General features: G+C 35.5%; 2 protein-coding genes across 2 annotated transcripts in view; both read right to left on the reverse strand.

Annotated features, from left to right (window-relative positions):
• Nucleotides 1-24,250, reverse strand: part of LOC145663733 (uncharacterized) — an 896,365-nt gene that overhangs the window by 447,635 nt on the left and 424,480 nt on the right. The gene's annotated exons all lie outside the window — the stretch shown is intronic.
• On the reverse strand, nucleotides 15,877-17,454 carry LOC145663729 (protein yellow-like). The gene has a single exon (XM_081729808.1). It carries the CDS (start codon nucleotides 17,410-17,412, stop codon nucleotides 16,264-16,266), a length of 1,149 nt encoding a protein of 382 aa, XP_081585934.1. The 5' UTR covers nucleotides 17,413-17,454; the 3' UTR covers nucleotides 15,877-16,263.

Below are 24,250 nucleotides of genomic sequence, written 5' to 3' on the forward strand. Positions count from 1 at the left end.
TGATGGTCTTCGCGTCTCGTCTTCTTCCTTTTCATCGTATGGTCTTCAGTGCAGACGTTGATAGGCATCTCTTCGTCAGAGTCTTCAAGGTGGTCTTCCTCTTCCGGGTTTTCCTTCTCATAAAACTTCTTCAATCTCTGGACTGCTATGCTGTCTATCTTGTAAGATCCTCGGGCGGTCTTATACTTAACAAAATACGAATTTGGATTTTCCACACGTTCAATTATGCCTGGACCAATAAACTTTCCGCTGAATGCTTTGGCGTGACCTTTCTTTCTTGTGGTGTCTAAAATCCAAACTTTTTCTCCTTCTTTAAAAGCAGGTTTCGTATGTCTCTTGTCAAAAAATTTTGTCGCCGTTTTATGACGTTTGTAAAGATTTTCTTGCGCTTTGTCTCTAATCTCTTGTAATTGCTGTAAACGAACGGCATTTTCTTCGTATTGACACGGGGTATTTAAAATTGCCTGATGAAGTAACCTAGGTTTGAAGCCAAAAAGACATTCAAATGGTGAAATTTGAGACGATAAATTCTTGGTGACGTTAAGCGAAAAAACTATGGGTTGCAATAAATCAATCCATTCTCCTAAATCCTTGTCACATAAAGCTGATTTCAATCGTTGTTCTATGTTCCTAATACTAACTTCACAAACACCATTACTGTAATGCCCATGTACATTTACAAAACGCATGTTAGCACCAATCATAGCACATAATTCTTTAAAAAGTCCACTAGTGAATGCACTGCCTTTATCTAAGACAATTTCATAGAAAATTCCAAACTTTAAAATTACTTTGTGATAAAGAAATGAAGCCAAAGTACTTGCTGTAACATCAGGAAGGGAATCTGCAATTATGTATCTAGTACAACTGTCTACTACAACTATCATATATTTATGATTTAACATATTATTGGGAGAATAATTCCCAGCTACATCTATGTGGATGCGATAGAAGGGGGGAACGGAGGGATAAGTAAGCAATGTACCATACGGAGAACCAATTTTCGATTTCGATACTTGACATATCGTACATTCTTTACATTTCTGATATATATATTTCTTCATGTTGGGAAAATACACTGTTTTTACTAACATATCATAGGTTTTAGAATAACCAGAATGAGATGATCCCAATGCAGACGTGTGACAAGCATTAAAAACTTTATAACGCAAAGAAGTGGGAACTGCAACTAAAAATCTTATACCTTGAGAAGTTTTCTGCTTCCTATACAAAATTCCATCTTTAATAGTAAAATATAATGTTTGGCGTTCTATTTTAGGATTTCTATTTTCTTTCTGTTCCAACCAAGAAAAAATATCTTTAAAAAACGGATCTTTACGCTGTTCTGTTGCCAGATTTGGCTCATTTAAAATTGAAAATGAATTTGTGGTCTGAGTAAACAAAATTTTCGGATCTTCTTGATTCTTTTTCTCGTCTTCCAAATCTCTAGGGGGGTTAGAAAAACGTGAAATGGCGTCTGCCTCTACGTTACTGGAGCCACTGATATATGAAATAGTAAAATTATACGATTCGATCTCACTCAACCATCTAGAAATCTTACTTACATTCTTTGTTTGCTTCAAATAAATTAAACTATGACAATCTGTCTTCAAATAAAAATGACGACCCAAAAGAAAATATCTAAATGAACGTAATGAGTACAATAATGCTAGTAATTCAAGCTGATATGGGTGTAATTTTCTCTCGCTAGGAGACGTTGCACGACTACAATAACTAATGGGAACTAGATTTGTATCGTCAGGTGAATTTTGAGGTTGTTTGATTAGTCCAGAAAGAGCGAGTTTGCTGGCATCAAAATAGAGATACAGAGGATAATCAGGCTTGTACCTCATGGGACAAGGTGCTGAAATGATGGCTTGTTTGATATTATTGAATGCTGTCTCCTGTGCGTCCTTCCAACGAAAAGGAGCGTCTTTTTTCAGCAAAGAAAGTAACGCTTCTGCTAATTGACTAAAATTAGGTAAATACGAACGAACAAAAGAAGCCAATCCTAAAAAAACTTTTGACCTGTTTCTTTGTTTTGGGACGTTGATAGTTGGAGATTGAGTTAATTATTCGTTTCGAAATAGACAAACCATCTTTACTAACAGTGTGACCTAAAACATCTAATGAAAAATATCCCAATTTTGTTTTTTCTGGGGAAAGCTTTAAACCAATTTCTTTTATTCTTTGAAGCAACATACGAGTAAACTGCAAAATTTCATCAAAACTATCACTAGACCAAAAATAATCGTCAACATAGGCAAATATTTTATCTTGTGGAAGACCTTCTAAGGTGAGTTTCACTAATCTGTTCATACCACTAGTAGATGTCTTGACACCCTGAGGCAAAAAATTAAAATGGTACGATCCCACGCCTGGAATCGAAAAAGCTGTAATAGGTTTTGATTCTTCAGTGAGCGGAATATTAAAGAAAGCTCCAAAAACGTCGCTAGAACATAGATATTTGCGTCCTGCCAAATTAGTCAAAATATCCTGGATAGGAGGGACCGGAAAACTGTCAGGAACCATTTTTTGTTCAAAAATCTCCCGTCTTGTATAAATCTATACTGTCCATTCTTCTTTTTAACAAGCATTACCGGAGAATTATACGGACTAATACTAGGTTCAATGATCTTACTTTTCAATAAAATATCTACTTGTTTTTTGATCTCATCCCGTAGATGAAATGGTATCGAAAATTGGGGTCGATTTACTGGAATATTGTCTACTAATTCAATTTTATGCTTATATCCTTTAGCACAACCATAATCAAATTCATTCCAAGAAAAACTAGAATAAAATTCTTCTACTAAATCATATAATTGCTGTTGTTGATGTGGCAACAATTCAGGGTTAACATTTACTCTATATTTATCATAACCTTCAGGAAAAGATTTCGTATCTACTGCATTAACTTGATGAACCTTATTATTAGTGGTATTTTGTTTCTTAAAGTTGGTATTACTGATAACATTTTCGGCAGAACCCAAAACAACATCTTTTTTCAAGTAGAGTTTACTTTTGGTACGATTAATCATTGAAATTACTGGATGAATTTCGTCTACGACTGATTTACGCACAAAAATTTCTGCCTGCGTATCTATTAACTCATTGGGAACTAATAAATTGCGATTTCCTGCAAGATCATTTACTTTTTTTAATGTAACTTGAACATTTGAATTTGGAGGCAAAACAACAGAGCGAGCCACTAAAAATTGAGGTTTATATAATTTCGCTATGTGGTTAGAAATTTCTTCAAAAGATACGTATGGCGGCAATTCAATTCTTGGAGGAATACCAAATTTAACAAAACTAAAAGAATTCTTATTGTGATCAACCATTGCAAGATGATTTTTCAAAAAAATCTTGGCCAATTATGCTATTATACGGAAAATTATTATACACTCGAAAAGGATGCGTAAAATACTGTCCTCCTAATTTAAATTTCACTAAAGCGATTTGATCACTTCCTTGAGAATTTCCAGTGATACCACGAATAAAAGTCGTTCCTTTGAGTATTTTATGCTTATTGCTTAAACTATTACCAGAAATTAAGCTAACAGTGCTGCCTGAATCCAATAGAAATAAATGCGGCTTATTATCAATATATGCTTTAACATGAGGCAAATCAGCTTCATATTGAATAGGAACATAATATCGCTTACTATTTCTAACATTATTACACATATTATTGTCTACTTTATTCCTATTATTCGATTTAACATTCTCATTTACATTGACTGCATTGACAGAAACACGAGGCAACGAGTGAACAAAGGATGGAGAGGATGCATGAATGGGATTTCTTCGCTCCAAACGCGAATGCTCATAAGATTGTATACACACAGATTTTCCTTTGTGTGCGTGACAAACTTTTGCGAGCGCTGTTCTTTGCACAAGATCTTGTAACTGGACTTTGATACCGTCTAACTGAGCTATCAATGTATTTTTTTCAGGCTGACTTACAATTTCATTTTCGTTCTCAATATTAGCATCTAAAGTATTTTCTTTTTGCTGTATAGCATTCTTACTAACAGGATGTATATTGTATTCGTTTGTTATTGCCAAGGACTTCGATTGCTGACTACGCATGCTGACAAGAAAATTAACTCTTTCCTCTAGACCTAAGGACTTTGCTAACTCAATAACAGACTTATACGATTTTCTTACAACTACAGAATAAAATGAAGGCAATAACCCATCGATTATCAAGTTAATTTGTTCGGTCACTGGCATCCTCGGATCGTACTCAAGTATTAATTTCCATTTATGAAAAATGTAATCTAGGACAGATTCAGAATCTAACTGCTCCCTATTTCTCATTTCTTGCTCTAAAACTTGCGAAACTATATTATCTTCATAAGCCTCTATTAATTTCTTCTTAATCTGTACATACATGAGATTATCATATTCTGCGGTTGATTGTAAAGCTAGCAGATAAGCACGAGCCCCGTTTTCTAAACAATACGGCAACAAATGACGTTTCTGTACATCACGTAGGTTATGAAGGACAGAAAAATCCTCAAAATGACTAAAAAATGATTGAACTGACTCGTTCAATTTGCCGGAAAATTTGGGGGGTTCTACTAAACGGTCTATAGCAGAAGACATAACACTAGTATTCTCCATTATATCTATTTTCAAAATCACACTTATAATAAATATCTTACACTACTATGTATATATATCCAACACCAAAATGTAAATAACACAAAGAAAAACAAAATATAATAACTTGGCAAAAATTTCTCTTCTCACCCACTTATCATTCGATTAGAATACAACAAAAACAAAAAATTACTCTAACAGAGCAAATGAATAAAGTAGCGAGGGTGGGCGGGTGGGTTAAAAATAACTTTACTCAATTTCTCTCGACAAACTATAAATTACACAGTACAAATTACTCAAAATTTGGGATCTTAAAGCATCTACCGAATATTTAGAATCTTAATTTATCGAAATTTTAGGATCGTAACAAAGGCGTAAGCCTCACAGCATCTCCATCATGTGCCGGTGCTGTGTCATCAGTTATAGCTCAGAATACGAAATAAATAAATATAACCAAATGGGGATGGAACTGATGCACAACACGGTACTTAACTATAAAATTGTGGCTGAATTTAAATAAAATTCAAATGTTTTAATTTAGAAAATGACTAGTTGGGGGAAAGGGTGAGAGAAAGAGAAAGGTTATAATAAAGGAATAGGAATGAGCACTAGCCTGACATATCCAACGAAGCTGGTGTCGTCCTGGTCATCTGGAATGAATATCTGGAGAAGTCTGGATTAGCTGGTGACAGTCAACATCTGGATCTTAATCCTGTTGAACTGCAAGGGGCGTCGATAAGCGTCTTACGATAATGTCCTTCTACATCTTCATTCTACTACTCTGGTGACAAACTTAAAGGTGTCTGCGGTGATGAACCGTCAGAATGGTACTCTTTGACTTGTGGAGTCGGTGGTCCTCCAATGGTGGGATCCGCTTCTCTCCGATGATCCTGCACCTCTCTTGATCGTATGTTGAATACCCTTGTTGTTCTGTTCCTCGTGGTTTTGATCAATTCAAGAATGATGACCTAATCGGGAAGTATCAGGCTGTGCTCGAAGGTATGCGGAAGGGAAAGAAGGAAGCTAGTCGAAGTTTATTTAACAAATATGCATTTACAACAGGTGTCTGAGAATGTACACTTCTAGTCAAAGTTTTCTTTCATAAGTTTTCAAAAGTTCATGCTTCTTTATATCCAATACACAGTTACTTCATTTCCAATAGACGGATACTTCACACAAGTAAATTATATTCTAGCAGAATACACCAATTGCATCAGTTTGACAATTCGGGGCGTACTTTTTAACGCCAAAAAAGTGTTTTTTTTTTATTTTCTCAACAATTAGTCAGAATTTTTTTACCCTCAGGCATGTCATTCTATTCAGATCGATGTAATATATCGATTGGTGTATATTACATCTTAGAATAATATAATAATTAAACAAGTATTAAAATTTAAGAATTAATCTTCATTATCAATTCAATCTCCTTCACTACACTGTATATTGTTGTCTTGCTAGTGTGATTACTAAGTGCGTAATAATGGTATGCTTCAATATCTGTTTCATCTAAATTGGTCGCATAGTTATTATTCAGCAGCAATTTCTGTGGTTTGCATAAATTACTTTTTTAGGTATTCACAAACACTTTGCATGAGACACAAATATCAATAAGATCCATAAATGGACACACGTCTCATATTAGGCCATTTCTTTCAGTTAAACGTTCATAATATTTTATAATATTGCAAGTTTTATTACGCTGAATCACACTAATTTTACCGTTTTTGTTATCATGATACTATGGTAAACTGTGTCGCCGTGAACACACAACTGAGTACCTATATCTAGGGGTGTTCGATAAGGCTGAGGACCTATCGAACTTCGGGAGTGAAAATTTATCGAGTTGCTATCGGTTACTCGAAACCGTTCGAGTATTTGAAATTATCGAAGTTTCGGGTATTATCGAAATTTCGAGTATTATCGAAGTTTCGGGTATTATCGAAATTTCGAGTATTATCGAAGTTTCGGGTATTATCGAAATTTCGAGTATTATCGAGGTTTCGGGTATTATCGAAATTTCGAGTATTATCGAAGTTTCGGGTATTATCAACATTTCGAGTATTATCGAAGTTTTGGGTATTATCGACATTTCGAGTATTATCGAAGTTTCGGGTATTATCAAAAGTAATGATGAACAGTTCGATTCCTTCACCTCTCCAATGATTTCTTCATGCAGCCAAACTAGTCAAACAACTTTTTTCATCTGATAAGTTATTGCAAAGTTGTATTTGTCAAAATCATATGTAAAATTATTTTTCTGCCTGCCCCGTTATTGGCGCAATCGGCAAAGTGACTATTAATAGACTAATGTTGTCTTGGTTTCCAATTCCATTCGGGTGATGCATGTTTTCTCTTCCTCTTTCTCTCTTCTGACAGACTGCTTAAACCTTGTACAGATCTGTGGGGAAAACACTTTTCTTTCACTACATTGCTAAGGAGAGAAGTTTTAAAATGAACGCTCTGCATATATGTAATACATATTATATACAACTATGATAACCTCGAATATATCGTTTCTTTCGAACACTCTGATAATCCCGAACTTTTCTAAATATTCAAGCGACTCGACAAATGCGATCATATTGATATATTTCTGTATTTGCTGCTTTCAAACAATTCGAGATTCTCAAACAGTTCGAGTGTCTCGAAGTTGTCTAATGTTTCTTACATTTCGAGTGCCTCGAACACTTCGAGAGTCCCGAACATTTCGGGAGTCTCGAACATTTCGGGAGTCTCGATCATTTCGAGAGTCTCAAACATTTCGGGAGTCTCGAAAGTTCGATAATTCGATAAAATTAAAATTCTTTATCGATGAAACGGTTTTGAAATTTTATCGAATTGTTATCGATTACTCGATTATCGGAACAGCCCTACCTATATCTACCGCACTACACACAAAAATAGCCTATCTTTAAAACTCGAAAGGAAAAAGAAAAATGTTAGTTGGTTCAGGAAAAATATTGTTATTTTATTTTAACATGTATCATGTATGTAATATTTGAACAAGAGGAACGAACTTCGTGAACCAACCAAGCAGTGGTAATAGATTTAAACGTAGACTTAAATGGTATATAGGGAGTGCCCCCAAACAACTTGAAGACCTCGAGAGCTAAGAGTTTGATATTAATATGGTTCAGCTTTGATTATTTTTTCATATTACCATTCCTACTTTTCGCAGGGATACTAATGGGGGATAAACTTCAATTTAAATGCCATCGGAAGTGTCACTGTTTAACTCAGCAACTCTAAAAATGATAGACTCTACAATAATATAGGTCATTTTCTATCATTTTATATCTTACCTTCTTCCACTCTCCCTAGGTGTGCTAGGGGATCTTAACCCTATTGGAGGTTGAACTTAAAGGTCATCGGAACTGCCACCAATCAACTTAGGGGCACCGAAAACTACAGATTCGACACTATATCGGCCATTTTCAGTTATTTTTACATGCTACAATTCCCCTGCCCCCACACTTTAGAGTGCTAATGGGAGTGAACGTAAATGGCATCTCGACTTTCACTCTTTATCGAAGTGACTCCAAAAACTGTGGATTTAACACAATTATCGGTCATTTATCATTATTGTGTCTGCCCGTCCCACTCCTCTCTAGAAATGCTAACGGATTCTTGCCCCACTGGGGTCTGAAGTTGTACGTAAATGGTATATGGAGTCAGGATTGCCACCAATTAACTTAGTAACGCTGAAATTCAATGATTCTACACTAATACCGGTCATTTTCAATTATTTTTACATGTCACTATTACCTCCTCGACAGGAGTATTGATGTAGGCTGAATTTGAATTTAAACGACATCGAAAGTGTTACTGTTCATCACATTGATCCGAGAAACAATGGATAAGACACTACTATCGGCCGCTATTCATTATTTTTATATTGCATCCCTCCTACTCCCTCTAAGTGTGCTAGAGAAGTTTTACCCCGACAGTGCTCCTTTCCAGAGTGCAAATAATATTGTACCAAGTTTGGTTAAAATTGCTCTAGGAGTTCCAGAGTATTGCTGGAACAAACAAACACACACACAAATACAACCATTTTTACATACCATGTAAAGATTTACTACTTTGAAAGTTACAAAGGTATTTCAAGATAAATGATTCACCCTGTATACTTATTCGTAAGTGTTATGACCGAGAGTGGAAAATGGAGTATTATTTTGAACAGCAAAAAATGTGACAAATGTCGTGAAAAAACATTTTTTGAATGGTTGCGTATTTAGTCAGTTTCTGAACTTTTCACAATCGAAATTTGAATATGTTTTGAGCTTAACGTTCCACGATTATGCACCGAAGCTAACTCGGTAAGGGAGACAATGATAATGAGTTGGATGATATGTTAGAATGATGAAAGTGAGAGGAAACGGAAGAACTCACGCACACGGTGTTTGTCCACCACAAAGTTCATTTGGCAGGAGCTGGGATTGAAGTAGGTACGTAATGCACCAGAGGTGAGCGCTTTGTCAGTGAACCAGCACGGTTCCCAAAATGTAAACTAAAAATACGTCCTATTTCGATACAATATGGATTTGTATGTCGTGGGTTATACTGTATTACACATCTATGTTATAGAATAGTTTGCAGACTATGTTAAGTGTATATGTGAAGTTGTGACAGAGGCAATAGCCTTACTGCTGATGCCTCCGCTAAAGCATAATCATTCAGTATATTGCTCATACTGATACATATTATTCCAATATCTTAAGTTCCGCAACACTGGACGTTGGTGTTTTATTGCGGACAGTATATACGCATCCTTATCAACGATGGAGCTTGCGAAACGACAGAAAGCATAGGTATTTCAGATTTTTGCGTGTGTAATATGTGTAGCTACTTGACTTTGATCTCCGTACATGAATTTGTCAGTATAGAAAAGTTTAGCTTTCATCATATATACAACTTTATGATAGATGAATTTTGAATTTCTGTGCTATTATTTCACCACTTTTTTTTATTATTATTTTCTCTTTTACTGAAAAATCCTGGATCATCATCATCCATCAACCTACGCTGGTTCTGAAACACATTTTCTTCTCATTTTATATAAGCCAATAGCATTAATTTGTCAACGTATCGTAGGTACGAGACGTTGAGATTAAAACAATGCGGCGCCACTAATGTCGAGACACTGAAGATTGATTCAATACATGTTTAGAATATGCAATGACACAATCCCGTGTCCAATGTGAATAACACCGCACGTCGTTCAATTTCATGTATACTATTTGTCAACATGGAAATAGAGGATATAGTATACGTTCTAAACCATATTTACAAGGTTGTAACTCTGTTTCCCCTTTGCGCTCTGTTGACTCAAATAAGCTTTCATGTTCACTGAAGTCTTCACTATATTTTGTGAATTCGCTTTAATATCATCTAAATATTATTTTATTATTATTATTATTATTCTGGTTTCATCAGCTTAATCTTAATAACAATGTTTTGAATTTCTCTGTGATTTGTTTCTTCAAATTTATTTGTACCTAGGTAAAATTAAAAATTGTTTGTTAATGTTTTCCCCGGATCCTCTACTTTTCTTCCACATTCTTCTTTCACCAAGTTTTCCATTATCATTCGCTTGTAATGAGTGTCCCCGCATTTGAAAGGCCCGCCATTTTTGCTCTAGTAAGTTGGTAACTCTGAACCTCACACGCTTTTCATCTGTTGTCCTTTTTTGGGGTTAGTACTCAAGGAGTGCCGAGTAGCCAAGGATCTTATAAAATAGAGGATCTGCCCTTACAACAAAATCTTGAAGCCATACGTCACAGTTTTGCCACTCCTCCTCTGCCCACTCCGCCCAATAAGATTGCAATATTTTGAGCCAACAATCATGGCGGAAACGAAAGTAGTCAATCAGACGATGGCGAAAACGAGAGTAGCCAATCAGACTTACCGATGCTTCGTTGTTTTTTTTGGCTTGATTAATTTAATAGGACGAAAATACATAAAGGCAGATACTCTATTTTATAACATCCTTGCAAATAGCGCATGATGCTCATCTGTTTCCTGTACGAGTAGGAATGGACGGGTCACTACATTTGTAATAAGTTTTCACTAAGAAAGCAAGGTGTTCCATGGTGAAGCGCTCCATTGCTACTAACACAGAAAGCAGATGACGATCATGCGGTATGCGGCGCTTCGTGACTACAAACCACAAGAACAACAGATGAAAATCGTGTCACGTTCACAATCTCTGAGTTTTACGTCCTACGATTATGCCATGTGGGCTAGAGGAGACGATGATGATGAGAAATGAATGAAATGGTAAATTGAAGAAAGTGGTGGAAAACGGGAGAACCCCGATGAAACCTATACACACACACACACATCGTGTTGGTCCACCACAAAATCCACTTGGCGCCAGACAGGATCGAATCTGGGACCTCGTGCACCAGAGATGAACGCTCTAGAACTGAGCCACCGCGGTCCTCGTGTAAAATTCAGTGCTGCCAAATTCTTAGAACAGAAATGGTAGGAATTTCAAAACTTGCTTTCTTCATTATACACCCTTTATTAATAGTAGGTCTCCTCTAGCCTAAAAGGCATAATTGAGTAACATTAAACTTCAGAGTTAACTTCAGTTTCCATTTCAACAACACCGCACAGCTTTCTTTTGAGCATTTTAATCTACAATATTAGGACGGCAACAGCATATTTTTCTTATAAGTTGTAACGCGTAGCTACAATAAATACTATACCGTTAGCACACTCTTTTCCTTCTTTTTTTCCCTTCTTCTCTTGCATGTTAGTCTCGTTTCTTTTGTAATGTCGTGACATTTTAAATGATTTTCTGGTGTTTAGAAAAGAACAGTATTTTAAGCCCAGAGCTTTCAGAGTTGTTCCAAATGAGTTAGAAATCCAAATTGAAGAACAAAAGGAAGAAGGAGCTAATGGACGACGTAGTAGAGCCCAACTCGTAGCTCGAAGTGAATTTTAGCTGATGAGCAAAGAATGGAAATGAAGCAGTGGGCTTTTCTTTAAACTTCTTCTTTCGTTTGCAGACAATAAAAAGAACAGCGGAAAAAGGTCTAATGGAATAGCAAATGAATGAATAGTAAGCAAAATGTAGGAAGTCATTTATAAGTATGAAAACTTTAGGTACAGAAAGCGAACATTTCAATTGAAAATTTTACATTTATTATCGTCATGTACAGAAGATAATTCATATTCCGCAAAGAAATTTCTTAATTTCCTACACAATGTACTTTGAATATAAATGTCAACGTCTTTTTAGGTTAAGTTAGAATACACTTACTATACACACATTAGTAGTATATAGTGTTATATTCTAACATACTTACACACATTCATACATGCTTTAAATATAATATTTTAAACAACCTTTAATAGTATTACCTTCACTAAACCTTACTTCGTTAAACTTTAGTGAAAAACTTAACACTAAATTCGGAGAAGCGTGGGAGACCCGGGTTTGATTCCAGGAGGGAGCTTACGTGATTCGCATCAAACGTAAAACTGTAGGTCCCCGTCTCATGTAGTATTGCTGCTGAATGGGACACTAAACTCAAAGTAAAATAAAATCAAATTAAACTCTTGGAATATTTAAACCCGTAAATGCCTGAAGACGGTGTTTTCTGAAGCTTCGGAAGAAAATAACGGTCTGGACCATTTATTTTGAAGGATAATTAAAAAAAACTTAGTTATTGTTAAGGAATGAGTATAACTTACAGAGTAAAAATTTTAATGACTTTAATCTAATCCAAAGAAAAACAGCAGTGTTGTGAACTATTTTATTCATAAATGTAAACTTGAATATTCATGAATATATATATTTTTATTCATATTTAGGTATATAAAAACAGCTGCGCATTTCATAATTTACTCAGGGGTGACTTTGTAATGTAGTCACAAAGTCACGTGCCTTCCCAACTAATTAGAAGAAAAATATTTTTTTTTACATAAAACAATTATGGATACTTATCCTTGTAGTCACAAAGTACTATTAAATAAGCTAATAGTTGTTTTTCCCAAACTTTTTATTGATAAGCTGATAACACTGCCTAACAACAACAAACTTATTTAATATATCCGGTGTCAAGCTAGGTGATTCTTAAGGTAACGATCACATTGATTTCTAAAATCATTTCGCCTTATGCAGAGTCGTTTTGACGTAAGACTAGCGTCATACTAAAGGCTTGACTACTGCAGCAAACATATCTTAGTCGAACTCTTTAGTATGGCACTAATTACACTTCAGAACGTCTCTGCATAAGGCCTATCATGTCAGGTTTCAAAGATATGAACAGATTTAGTGTGCTCATTATGCATTATACGTAAATTAACACACTCTCACTTAGATTGGCATATAGTCACAGCTAAAAAAAGAATGGCACACTTAAAGAATTATGTCACATTTTTCTTATGCTATCTTGGAAATGTACATTTCATTTACATATAATTATACGTATAATTAAAAGGATTATATATTCCTATTTTAAGATATTTTTTCTCAACCTTAGGATTCATGGATATTAGATCTCTCATGGATATAAAGGCCTTATGCAGATTCGTTCTAAAGCGTGATTAGTGCCATACTAAAGGGTTCGAATAACATGTTTCCTGCAGTAGTCAGGCCTTTAGTATGATGCTAATCATTCGTCAAAACAATTCTGCATAAGGCGTAAAATGTTTAATTAAGACCTTCGGAAGATCTATCCGAACTCTTTTTATGATTTCAAGATTTAATGTATCACTAGTATCCTATCTACACTCCTGATAATTTCTATTGTAACGAAACATGTCTGTTATCTTAAAGACGTTTGTGTCTGTGCTGCTGTTTGTAATCCTGTTTACTCTCTTACATAAGAAACCAACAATAATCTCCTATCACAGCAGGATCCTTACGATCTTGGTATATCTTCTCCATTACGGAAGTGTCTTGATGCTACATTTCCCTTTGTTCATCACTAAAATATCTGCTAGATATCAGGGCAAAAATCTAGATATGAATGGAGGAAGTGAATTTTCATAGACACACTGCATCCCATATTTTTGTAGCATTCCAACAAATTTGTGACCAATGTTTTGTATTTTTTATCTTTTCTGTATCCAAGACTATTACCATGTATAGCACTTTTAAAGTACTGTGAAGTGTTAATTCAGCTCTTTCTAAACGATTTTTAAACATTTTATTCAAAATTACTTTCTTCAATTTAGGTTCCGATGAAAATTCATTCCTTCAATTTTGCATACATTATCTCAAGAAACATATTTTTAGATACATAAATATGTCGCAATCTTTGTTGAATGCCTTGCCACAGTTCTTCGTCAACTCAAGTTTTATGTGCAACGGAGAAAGAAGAATTGTATGAGGCGGAACCAATGGTTCTGTTTTCATTTTACATACTCCTGAAAGAAATTCTTCCCCTTTTTCCAATGTTGCACCATACAAGGTTTGTCTTTCGCACGACTGTTTCAGACATACAAGAATCAAGGTGAAACTACTTTTTAATTCAGGCAGTACTCCTATTACTTTCAGGTCACCACATATCTCCAACCATTATTCTTGTATTTTATAACACACACAATTACAGAAGTATTAATCAGACAGAATGGAACATATGCAACGTCGGATCTGATGGCAACGTATTACAATTATGAGCCATTTGAGGAGTAATAATTATCACTCACTTGGATTGTATGCAACAGCTATTTTGTTCAATAAACCAATAATGTAATGTTCAGAAGAACATACTCCTCTCCATAACAAAATATTGTGCGAAGGGCTGTCGCAAAAATATATATAATATTTGCATTTTTGTGAGGTGGTCCAGTTTATAATATTATGTTGTTATGTAGGCACGACAAGAAAAGTTGCTTGTGAGCTGCAACTGTTTGTAAGATAAAACGAATTACTACAATTAACCTTTCTACGCCTGCCAGGGATTTGAACGGAATCGTTGGCAGCCCTGGTGACCCCCTAATTATCTGTGCTTCTGCTTTCTCATTCGTACTTCACCCTCGGCAACAAAATCTCTTTTATCTTTTCCACTTGTCAACAATTACCTGAACTACAGTAAACAATGACGCCCACTTGGCTTTCTAATTTTAGCTTAGTTTGTAGACAAGAATGAAGGGGTGAAAATGATGTTAGTTTCTTTTTTTTTCTTCCTGCTTCTGTGTGTGTCAAAGAAAATGGAATGTTGTTGTTTTACTAAAAAGAAAAGCGTAATGAATTCGTTTTACGTAGTAAATTTTCTTTAAAAAATGTTATGCATAGAAGAAAAATTCATTGGATTCGACATTCGCACCTCCACCCCTACCACCGTAGTATTATATATATACATCATTTTTGCTGCACACATCATGCACAGCAACAATAATTATGCTTCTAGACCAGTTCAATGAAAAAGATATCTTGTCTTATGTGGAATGGTCCTGAAACTAAACGTAATTTGGGTTAAGAAACTGAGACTCAAATATATATATATATATATATAACTTTACCTCCCTCCTCCCCTATATAAGCAACATGGACACATACGGGGTATTACCATGTAGTGGACTACTTTATTGATTTACATGCCGAGTTTTAGGATTGTATTCCCAAGGGTGAAGTACCTCCCGAAAAACCTGATGCATAAAAAAACAGAACTTTACCCTCCCCTTCTGCCATGGTACCCTCTACATACACAAAATAAATATCGTCGGAAAGATTCAGGAACACATTGATACCACAATTATCTTTCTACCTTAATTAGAGACTGAGCTATTGCGGTTCAAAGCCTAGACACAGGAGTCGCATCAATGAGCATTTAAAGGTTAAAAGTCTAGGACATTCTAAAATTCCTGTGAATACACATAGACTGTTTTAGATAGTGTCTATGGGCTGTTGCTATGGAGTTTATGCACTAGAAGTTATTAGAATACAATGGGTTCTATTGCTTTTCTTAAAGTTGGCCAATTCAATTCATTCATGTTAACGCACTTTGAAAATTAACTAACTTAAGTATGACTATCTAGTGGCGGAAGAAGATCAACCTCGAAACTTTTCAAGTATATATCTGCTTTCAACGAATGATAGTATTACATAAATTTCTGGGCATTCAAAACGCTACTGTACTTAATATCTAACCTTTTGTACTTAACGTATCTTTGTCGAAATTGTAAAAGATAAATTTTAGTGTATATCTTAAATACAATAAGAAAACCTTAAAAGAATATATAATGATCCAGACAATACACATTTATTGTCATTAAATGAAGTAATAAATATTTCCATGTCTTTGTGTGAATTCCACAAATAAAGATGAACAGCTTATGACGTCAGAATTCTCAAGCACTCAAATTTATGCACCATATGAAAGATCTTGAAATAAGATATTGCACTATATAACAATTACAGAAGAGGAGAAAATGTTATGTGGGAGTAGAGAGACCTTTAAAATTCTACCAAATTTCATCGCTCTATTTTTACACAGTTTCAGCAAAGACAAGTACATTAGCGTAGTGAAGACACCTAACATATTCGTTATTTCTTTCGGGCATTTTAGAACCTTATGATAAGAGCACAAATCCTGGAATACTGTCAACTAATAATTTAATAATGATTTTTTTTTTATTGTCCACATACAAATGAAGTTGACTCTAAAATAAAGAAGAACACAGCATCATAAGTTATTCATGCATGTAAGAGAGTGCATCAATAAACATTTTGACTACACGGTAGTTAGTTTCATTTAAATTAACATTGTCCAAGTTCTCTAGCCTGTTGGTGACAAACCACAATGATCCATTGTTATCAAATCCAAAAGTATCCGGCCAATCAAGATTTGTTGCATCATCACCAATGATCTCCTGACCTTCATCCAAGCTTACACTTACATTCCAACTAGCAACAGCATGCAAATCAAGAAGTCCATAATATAAAATTTGTTGATTGTCCATAGCTATACCTCCAACACGTGAATCAGTCGGTCTACTGCCGAGAAACTCCACATAATCTGACACGCCCTCGGAGGGAGGGTGATTGATAATGTTTGTAGGTATAGAATAAAAGTTATTACTGTCAAGAGGACAATAGTATAGGATGCTGTGGTCATCTACACGTGGCGATAAAGCTATACCGTCGACAGCAGTACCACCAGGAGTATCGGGTAACATACTCGGGTCTTCAATTCTCCAAGAATCGTTCTCGGCCAAACTATAAACTATGATTCCAGCGTCAGTAGAATCAGCAATATACGCATGCCAGTAAATTGTATCAATAACTAAATCATTCAGATAACTACTATTGTAAGAGGCTACTTCGTCGGGAAACACGTGAGTTTGAATAATAGCATTATCGTTCTCTAAATCGTAAATAATAATTTTTGGAGGGCAAGTGTTGTCTGGCTGAGTTTTCAAGTTTCTTCGACCAACATCTATAACCCACATCCGTCCCAGAGGATCGATTTCCATGCTTTGAACAAACTGCAACGCAGAACAATTACCAATCTCTTGAGCTTGCCAACTTGGGAATGGTTTCAGCTTCTGTGACGACTCTCCTGGCGCTGGTTCTTTCGGGACCCAGTTCAGCGTGAACGGAACTCCTTCTTTCGATCGGGGAACCGTAAGAAACACTCGATCACCATAAACTTTTATTCCAGTAATTGCATTGTTCTCCGGGATGTAACCTTCAGAACTAGGAACATAATCATCAGGGTAATCATAATCTATCTGTTTCCACTGGTACACAACTTCATAATCCGCGCACAACACTAACGAGCAAAGACTAAATATTATTATGTAGTTCAACATTGCTGTCACTGTCCAATGAATAAGCATACTTTCAAAGAAAACAACCTCAAAATAGCCTATAATATTACTTTTCTGTTTGCACTCTAACGATAAGGAAGTGGATGGCTGTATTATTTATAGCAGTAATATCTTATCAAAGTTTACGGTTCTTTTCACCTTGACCGTGAAAAGAAAGTGATGTCCTCTATTGATGCCAACAGATACGTTATCAATATATTGTTACATTTCAAGACGAAAACGAACATGTATACTTCTTTAGTGATAAGGTGAGTGTGAGTACTCAAACTTTTTAGATAAAGGACAAGTTACGTCATTAATGATTGCTCAATATGTGTAATTGTGTTTTGACCTAAGCACAGGCGCTCTAATTCCCTTCGGGATATTTTTCCGACTGTGTCGAACGTGAATTACCAATATTTTTGCACTACTACTTTCACTCTCTATGTAAACGTTTCCATCCCACAACTCTGACATTATCATTGGGCAAAACGATTAATTAAGATAAAGAGGGTCATAAATCTATAGTAAAATAACAATACTAAAAAGTTTAAAATTCCGTATCGTTTAATAGATTTTTTTAGAATTAAAAGGTAAAATCGTCTGTATTGATCCCCATGTAAACTGGTGATGATCTGAAACGTGAGGTGAAGTTTAAATATTCTTATATAAAGCGTGTTATTGAATACCCTGTCACAAAACAATTCCACATTTTGCTTCGACAAGAATCAACGTACGACTGGCAGTCCATGAGTTCCACACAGAAAGCAATTCTGTTTGGTACAAAACTAGATGGCAAACATTACCAATGACTGTGCAAATAATTCTCCGAAGAATGTGAGGGAAGTAGGAATTCGTTATCAATACTGCAATTGGATTCAGCATGGTGGAAGAGTTTTATATGTCATGAGTGGTTTTATAACGAGAGAGGAGAAGTGATTTTTAAGACATGCAACAAATCTCGCAGAGATTACTTATGTTAAACAGCAGAACTGTATGAATTGCAAAGTATGCCTGTCACAAGTTGGAGGTATAGTACGGTAATTTCAGGAGACCAATTATTTGGACGAAAAATGAGTGAACGAGTACCAGGGATTTAGTGAATGTACTAACCCACTGTGCGAATAATGATAGATTTGGAAAATCCCTTACGTCCTATCCCTAGTAACAGAGACAACATGCAAACCGTTTGCTGTAAGCTTGCATTGGAAGTCGGCAAGCTTGCATCCGGCTTGATTGCAAAGCGTGCAAGCATGCCGCAAGCTGGAGTCCAGTAATGAAGTCACATGGGGGCAACCTTGCATTCAATGTTCCATTCAAGCTTAACACAAATGTTTTACAATTCAAGTCAATAGCCAATGAACTGCCAGTGATACTATAACGCTCTGCGAATAGTCTAAAGCATCGCTTGCAAGTACAACAAAAGGCAGATTGTATGAAAGCATGCGTTTCAAGTCCAAGCGTAGAAAGCCAAAAGCCAAGCACGCGCCAATTGCAGAAAGCTTTCTTGCTACTGGGATTGTGGAATCCCATGCGTGGTCATCTCACATATTTACCATCTGCAGATTATAATGATACTACGCTTACGTTGGTTGCTTGACCAAGAAACCCCTCTAAAGTTGCTTCTCTCCCGATATGGACATTCTCTCTTTCAGAAACTAAGTGGTTTACGACATATGAAAATCATTTTTTATATATAAATATTTTGTTATGTAGAATTACCTTCCTAAATTTGTGACATCGTACTCATTACCACTCTGTATAAAGTTTTGAAGATCGCGGTAGCTAAGTGGTAGAGTGCTTATCTCTGGTGGACAACATCGTGTCTGCGTGTTTTTTCCTCCCACCTTCTCATTTCCTCACGTCTTCCATCATCATTCACTTGCCTTGATCATCCCTTCTCCCTTAGCCTTAAGGTCATATCCGTGGCACGTTAAACTGAAATATATCATTTATGTATAAAGTTTGTTTTTTGACTGTCTTTTACACAAATCCATTGACTTGGTATACTTCTAGGTAGTTATGGTGAAGAAATCGCAGGTATTTAGAAGTTTTCATGGGTACAGTACTTAGTGTAGATTAAAAATAGACGTACCCAAAATCATTACGTAGATCCTATCTGCCTTTTCGACAAAACGGACTCTTGAAACCTTAAAACATAATATTTTCAGATTGATTTTGCATTATTCACTGCAAATACTATAGGAGGGCACATTAAGACACCATAGGCTATTTAGAATTTTATCCAGGCAACGTCATGTACTTCAGCTGCTAGTAGTAAATAACAGTAAGTTAAAGCAACTATTAATATATTTTTTTATTATCCATCATTGTATTCCTTTCATTTAAAGGTAAATACAGGATAGAACATTATATATACACAGTCTCAGACAAAGAAATAGTACTTTTGTGAATAAGCAATTTGGACACAAAATACGGTTTTTTAATCTTCATGTTCTTTGCCGGAGTGTGGTTCTCGGTACGATTCGCGATGAGAGACCTTCCCTCAAATACAATCCCGAATAGTTATTCGATTTCCACTTTAAACAACAAGCCCAGTTCCCCATAGATCCCTGGCCAAAATGGCACGTTAAAGTCCTTCTGTCCTTTACTTGATTATTCCCTAAAGAATCAAGGACATTGTACATATTTAATCGAACTCATCCAGTCGGGATCAAACTTGGCATCGTGGTAAACTTTGACTTGCTATATGAGCATGTGAAATATTATATTAAAGGCTTTTGGTTTCCGAGCTATGGGAGGTCAATTTTTAGACGATATTGGAAAAGAAAACCTTAATCGAACTTATTCGATCGGAATCAAGTTTGGGAGGTGTATTTTAACCCGTTATAGAAGCATGTAAAATATTAATGTTATACAGGCTTCCCGAGCTATGGTCGAAGTTCTAAAATATAAAAATATCATAAATACTGTAATATCCTGCACATTGTTTCGTTTACAACCAACCAACAAGTGTTCATATTTACGAACAACAACCAGAGTCAGACGACAAAAAACATCAGTGCTACCACTAGTTATGTAATGGCAAAATCATCCAGGTCCTTATCCAAGACGTGTTTAGCGGGGCCGTTTATACAGGCTCCCTAAAATTTTGACGGTAGGCTTGCAAATGAACTATAATATGGCTGGATCGGCCGTAACTTCTACCGGGCTCCCCAACATTTTTGGGCTGGTTACCGGTCTGAAAACAGTATCGCCACCGCTGCAATAGAGTAGCCAGAAAAACCAAGAGAATCACGGCAACAGTTATCAGTCTCTGGTTGGTTAATCCCTTCCCTTAGCTTGCAGTGGAGCTCTGGAAAGACCTTATCGAAAGTAATCCTTTTAGCTTAAGGCCTTCTTTCGTTTCTCTCGGCTTGCAGTGGAGCATTGGGAAACTCCTTGTCACACAACCACCCAGCTTGCAATGAAGCTTCGTACTTACCCCTACCCGCTTAGCATGCAATAAAGCTCTCTCGGATCCTACCACTCCTCACGTAGCTTGCTTTGTGAGAGATCCTTACAGAAGCCATCAGGTCGTAGAAAAAACTATTTTAATCTAAATACTGAAGAATTTGTACTTAGTTTATATTATAATGTTTAAAACAAAATTTTGTAATAAAGTGGGATTAAACAATTTCCCGAGTATAATTACTCTACCTTATACCTGCATAGAGCAGAACGTTTCAACACTGTTAAAATAAAAACTAAAAATCATTCTTATACAGAAAAAGAAATTAAAAATCAAATGAAGGGTTACGTCTACGCTTATTCAGTTGTTAATAAAAACTCAGTCTTTATCACAACTATAATGATGTAACTTTTTCCCCAAACATTGTATTCCCCAATCTCTTTTCCTCTTTGTAAATATCTGTAATATGGTTCTTTCTATACTTTTTTTAAAAAAAAAATCTAATTCTTTCCTTGTTTTGCTTAATTATTCTTTGTCATACTTAATAGTGAAAACATGTTCTGGTTGTTCCTGTCGTTTTATGATTGTTTCTTTGAATTGTCTCCGCACTGTACTCAACACTAAACATTTAATAGGAGTCTCCGACCTTGTGATCCTCTCAAGGATACAAAAATACGATAGATATTTTTTTATTGAAGGCACACAGCACTAAATAATTGTATAGCAAAACCTAATATACAATTTTTCTTTATATAGTGGTTCCTTGTACCTAACAATTTTATCATAGGGTTCAACTTAAGACAAAGAACAGACTCTGTTAAAAACAGTAAAACGGAAAAATGAAATGAAATCTTTCAGTTTAACCTTCTACGAGTATGCAATTTAGGCTAACTGAGATGATGATGGAAGAATTCGTGGAATGAGAAAATGGGAGGAAATGGAAGTACCCCGAGAAACCCCACGGACACCACGTTGTACACCATAAATATACTTGGCCTGGGATCGATCGGGGGACGCCACAAACCAAAGGTAAGCCCTATAACACTGAGAAGAGGTAAAGTGGATCATGTGAAATTGAAGCGGTCAATATTTCATGTATGGGATATGGATAGCCACCATCAAAGTCACCGTTATCAGCGACGCAACCAGGCTACTTGTCGCCCAGAGCAAGAACTCGCCTATACGCCCCCTCTGAACAACCAAACCAAAACGCTCCCCATCTACACCTGATATTCCCGTCATACAGTAATTCTCCTATTCCATTTTTTTCTTTAAATTACATTACATATTTTAATATTTATTGCAAAATAAAACATCAACTAATTAGTATTTGATTGCCAAATAATATGAGAGTAGCATGCTTGATATATCTTATTTGGTCTTACCATAATAACTGCAAATCACAATATTTTTGGAATTTTATCGGGATGTGCATATGTATAGAATGAATCAACAGTCTGTTGTTGAAGAATACAATTTATGAAAAACAATCAAGCTGTTGTCTCGAGTATTATACTCGGCCATTTTGCAAATTCTTTAATCGAGTAAGATAAATGAAAACACTAAAAACTGGAACTAAAATTTAACTTTTCGGGCTCTTTTGGCTGCAAAGGCTTTTAGAATGTCCTCGAAAGCTAGCTTTGAAGCTAACTCATGCTCTATGGATACAATGCTAAGGTTGGTGAGTCGTTGTTTTCCTGTTAAGTATCTGATTATTTGTTTTAATGATCTTTACTTTGCTAAACTCTTTTCCTTGCCTTATAGTGAAAATAAATATTTGTCCAGTTTTTCTGCCCCTCCCAATCTTGTGCCAGGGGCACAAATCCCCTTTCTCCCCTTCCTTAGTTACGTCACTTACCGGTACACGGATGATGTGAAAGCACTGACTCTGTTAACGAACTCGCCGAGATAACTCAAGTTGTCCATTGCGACAATTTAAAAATTAGCTTTTCGTAAAGATTTATCGTGTGGAGTACCGACCAGACGGACGGATAAAATAACATTACAATCTTAGAAGACTTACTAGCGTAATCCTAATAAAATCTTATTACATTAATATTTTCGTTTAATTTCGATTTTATGGATTTCATATTAACTTCCAAGTAAAATTTGAGAAAATCCAGAAAAATTAACTCTCATGGCGCTAAAAAGGTGTCATTCGTCGTCCATTAGTAATTTTTTAGTTTTTTTTATTTTATTGGAATAGTATATAGTTTATTAATTTTTTTACTAATAACTTACCAACTAGTGTCCTGTGTAACAGTTCTTCGCGGACTTGAGCCTACTCCGACTCTATCTGCTAGCGACTAGTGGAACTAAGTTCACCTATCGAGGAACGCGTGGTCAGTGCGTTGCTCCGCTCTACTTTTAAAAGGTATATCGGAATCTTTCTGAACCGAATAGCCGGGCATATCTTTTATTCACCTGACTCCCTAGTTTGCCTCATGATACTTGGTGGACTCCAAAAACTCGAGTACTCCAGCCAGAAATCGAACTCGAGACCACATATGCCAGAGTCCAACTCTCTAAGTGCTAGTTTACAAACCCCTTTCAACGAACTTAAAAAGTTCGTTACTAAATTCTCTACGTCTGAGTGTGTGTGTTTGCGATTTTTTAAAATTTTGAACCCTCGAACCCTCGTTACAACAACGATAGTAATTGATATTACACAGGTAGCGTCTTAATGGTTATGTGCTTTGATACTTTATTCTTTAGAGCAAACATCATGTATGTTTTAAATACGAAAGTAGTATTAAATTAGGAATATAAATAAACGTGTTGAAGTAGAAGCTTGTTCTTAGATTTTGAAATTTTCCTACATCCTTTCATTTTCAAAATCGATTGTTTCTTATTGTTAGTTTGTTTTATTTCAACAGCAAATTTAAAATATGTAAGTTTCTACTTCAAGTAGATTTTATGAAAATAGAAATAGCACCTAAAGAGTTGCGTGACACTTAAAAGGTACAGTCTGTGGGTTCAAAAACTATCACATAGAAATATTGATTCTAACTTAGTCTGTTACTAGCTGAGATAGCGATAGCTCTACTGATGAAATAAATAAATAAATGAAAAATTAAAAATAAAAGCTATCTGAAAGACGTGTTTGCAACTAGATTAAGTACATCGATATCTTAGGAGATATCATTGTTGGACAAAGACTGTCTTTTAACCTACATTTATATCATAATATCAGCACAGATAATGCAATGAACTTGAACGGTTATAATCTAATAAATGGAATTTAAAAAGTTACAGCAATATATAAGGAGCTTTTTCTCGAAATGGAGTATTCCCTCGATTGCTAATTTTACAGTAGAAGGAAACAAAAAATGACTTGAGAGCACTTCTGAAAATGTGTTGTTTCTCACTTTGATAGTACCCAACCAATCACTGCTACACAGTACTGATATCGTTGAAGCCATCCGTAATCGCTGAAATATAAGCCCTGGAGTTGAT

This window comes from Thermobia domestica, chromosome 11 (genome assembly GCF_964235325.1).
Source record: "Thermobia domestica chromosome 11, izTheDome1.hap1.1, whole genome shotgun sequence".
NCBI lineage: Eukaryota > Metazoa > Arthropoda > Insecta > Zygentoma > Lepismatidae > Thermobia > Thermobia domestica.

Coding starts and splice junctions, on each gene's coding strand:
- LOC145663729 (XM_081729808.1), bottom strand. CDS start 17,412: ATGCTTATTCATTGGACAGTGACAGCAATGTTGAACTACATAATAATA.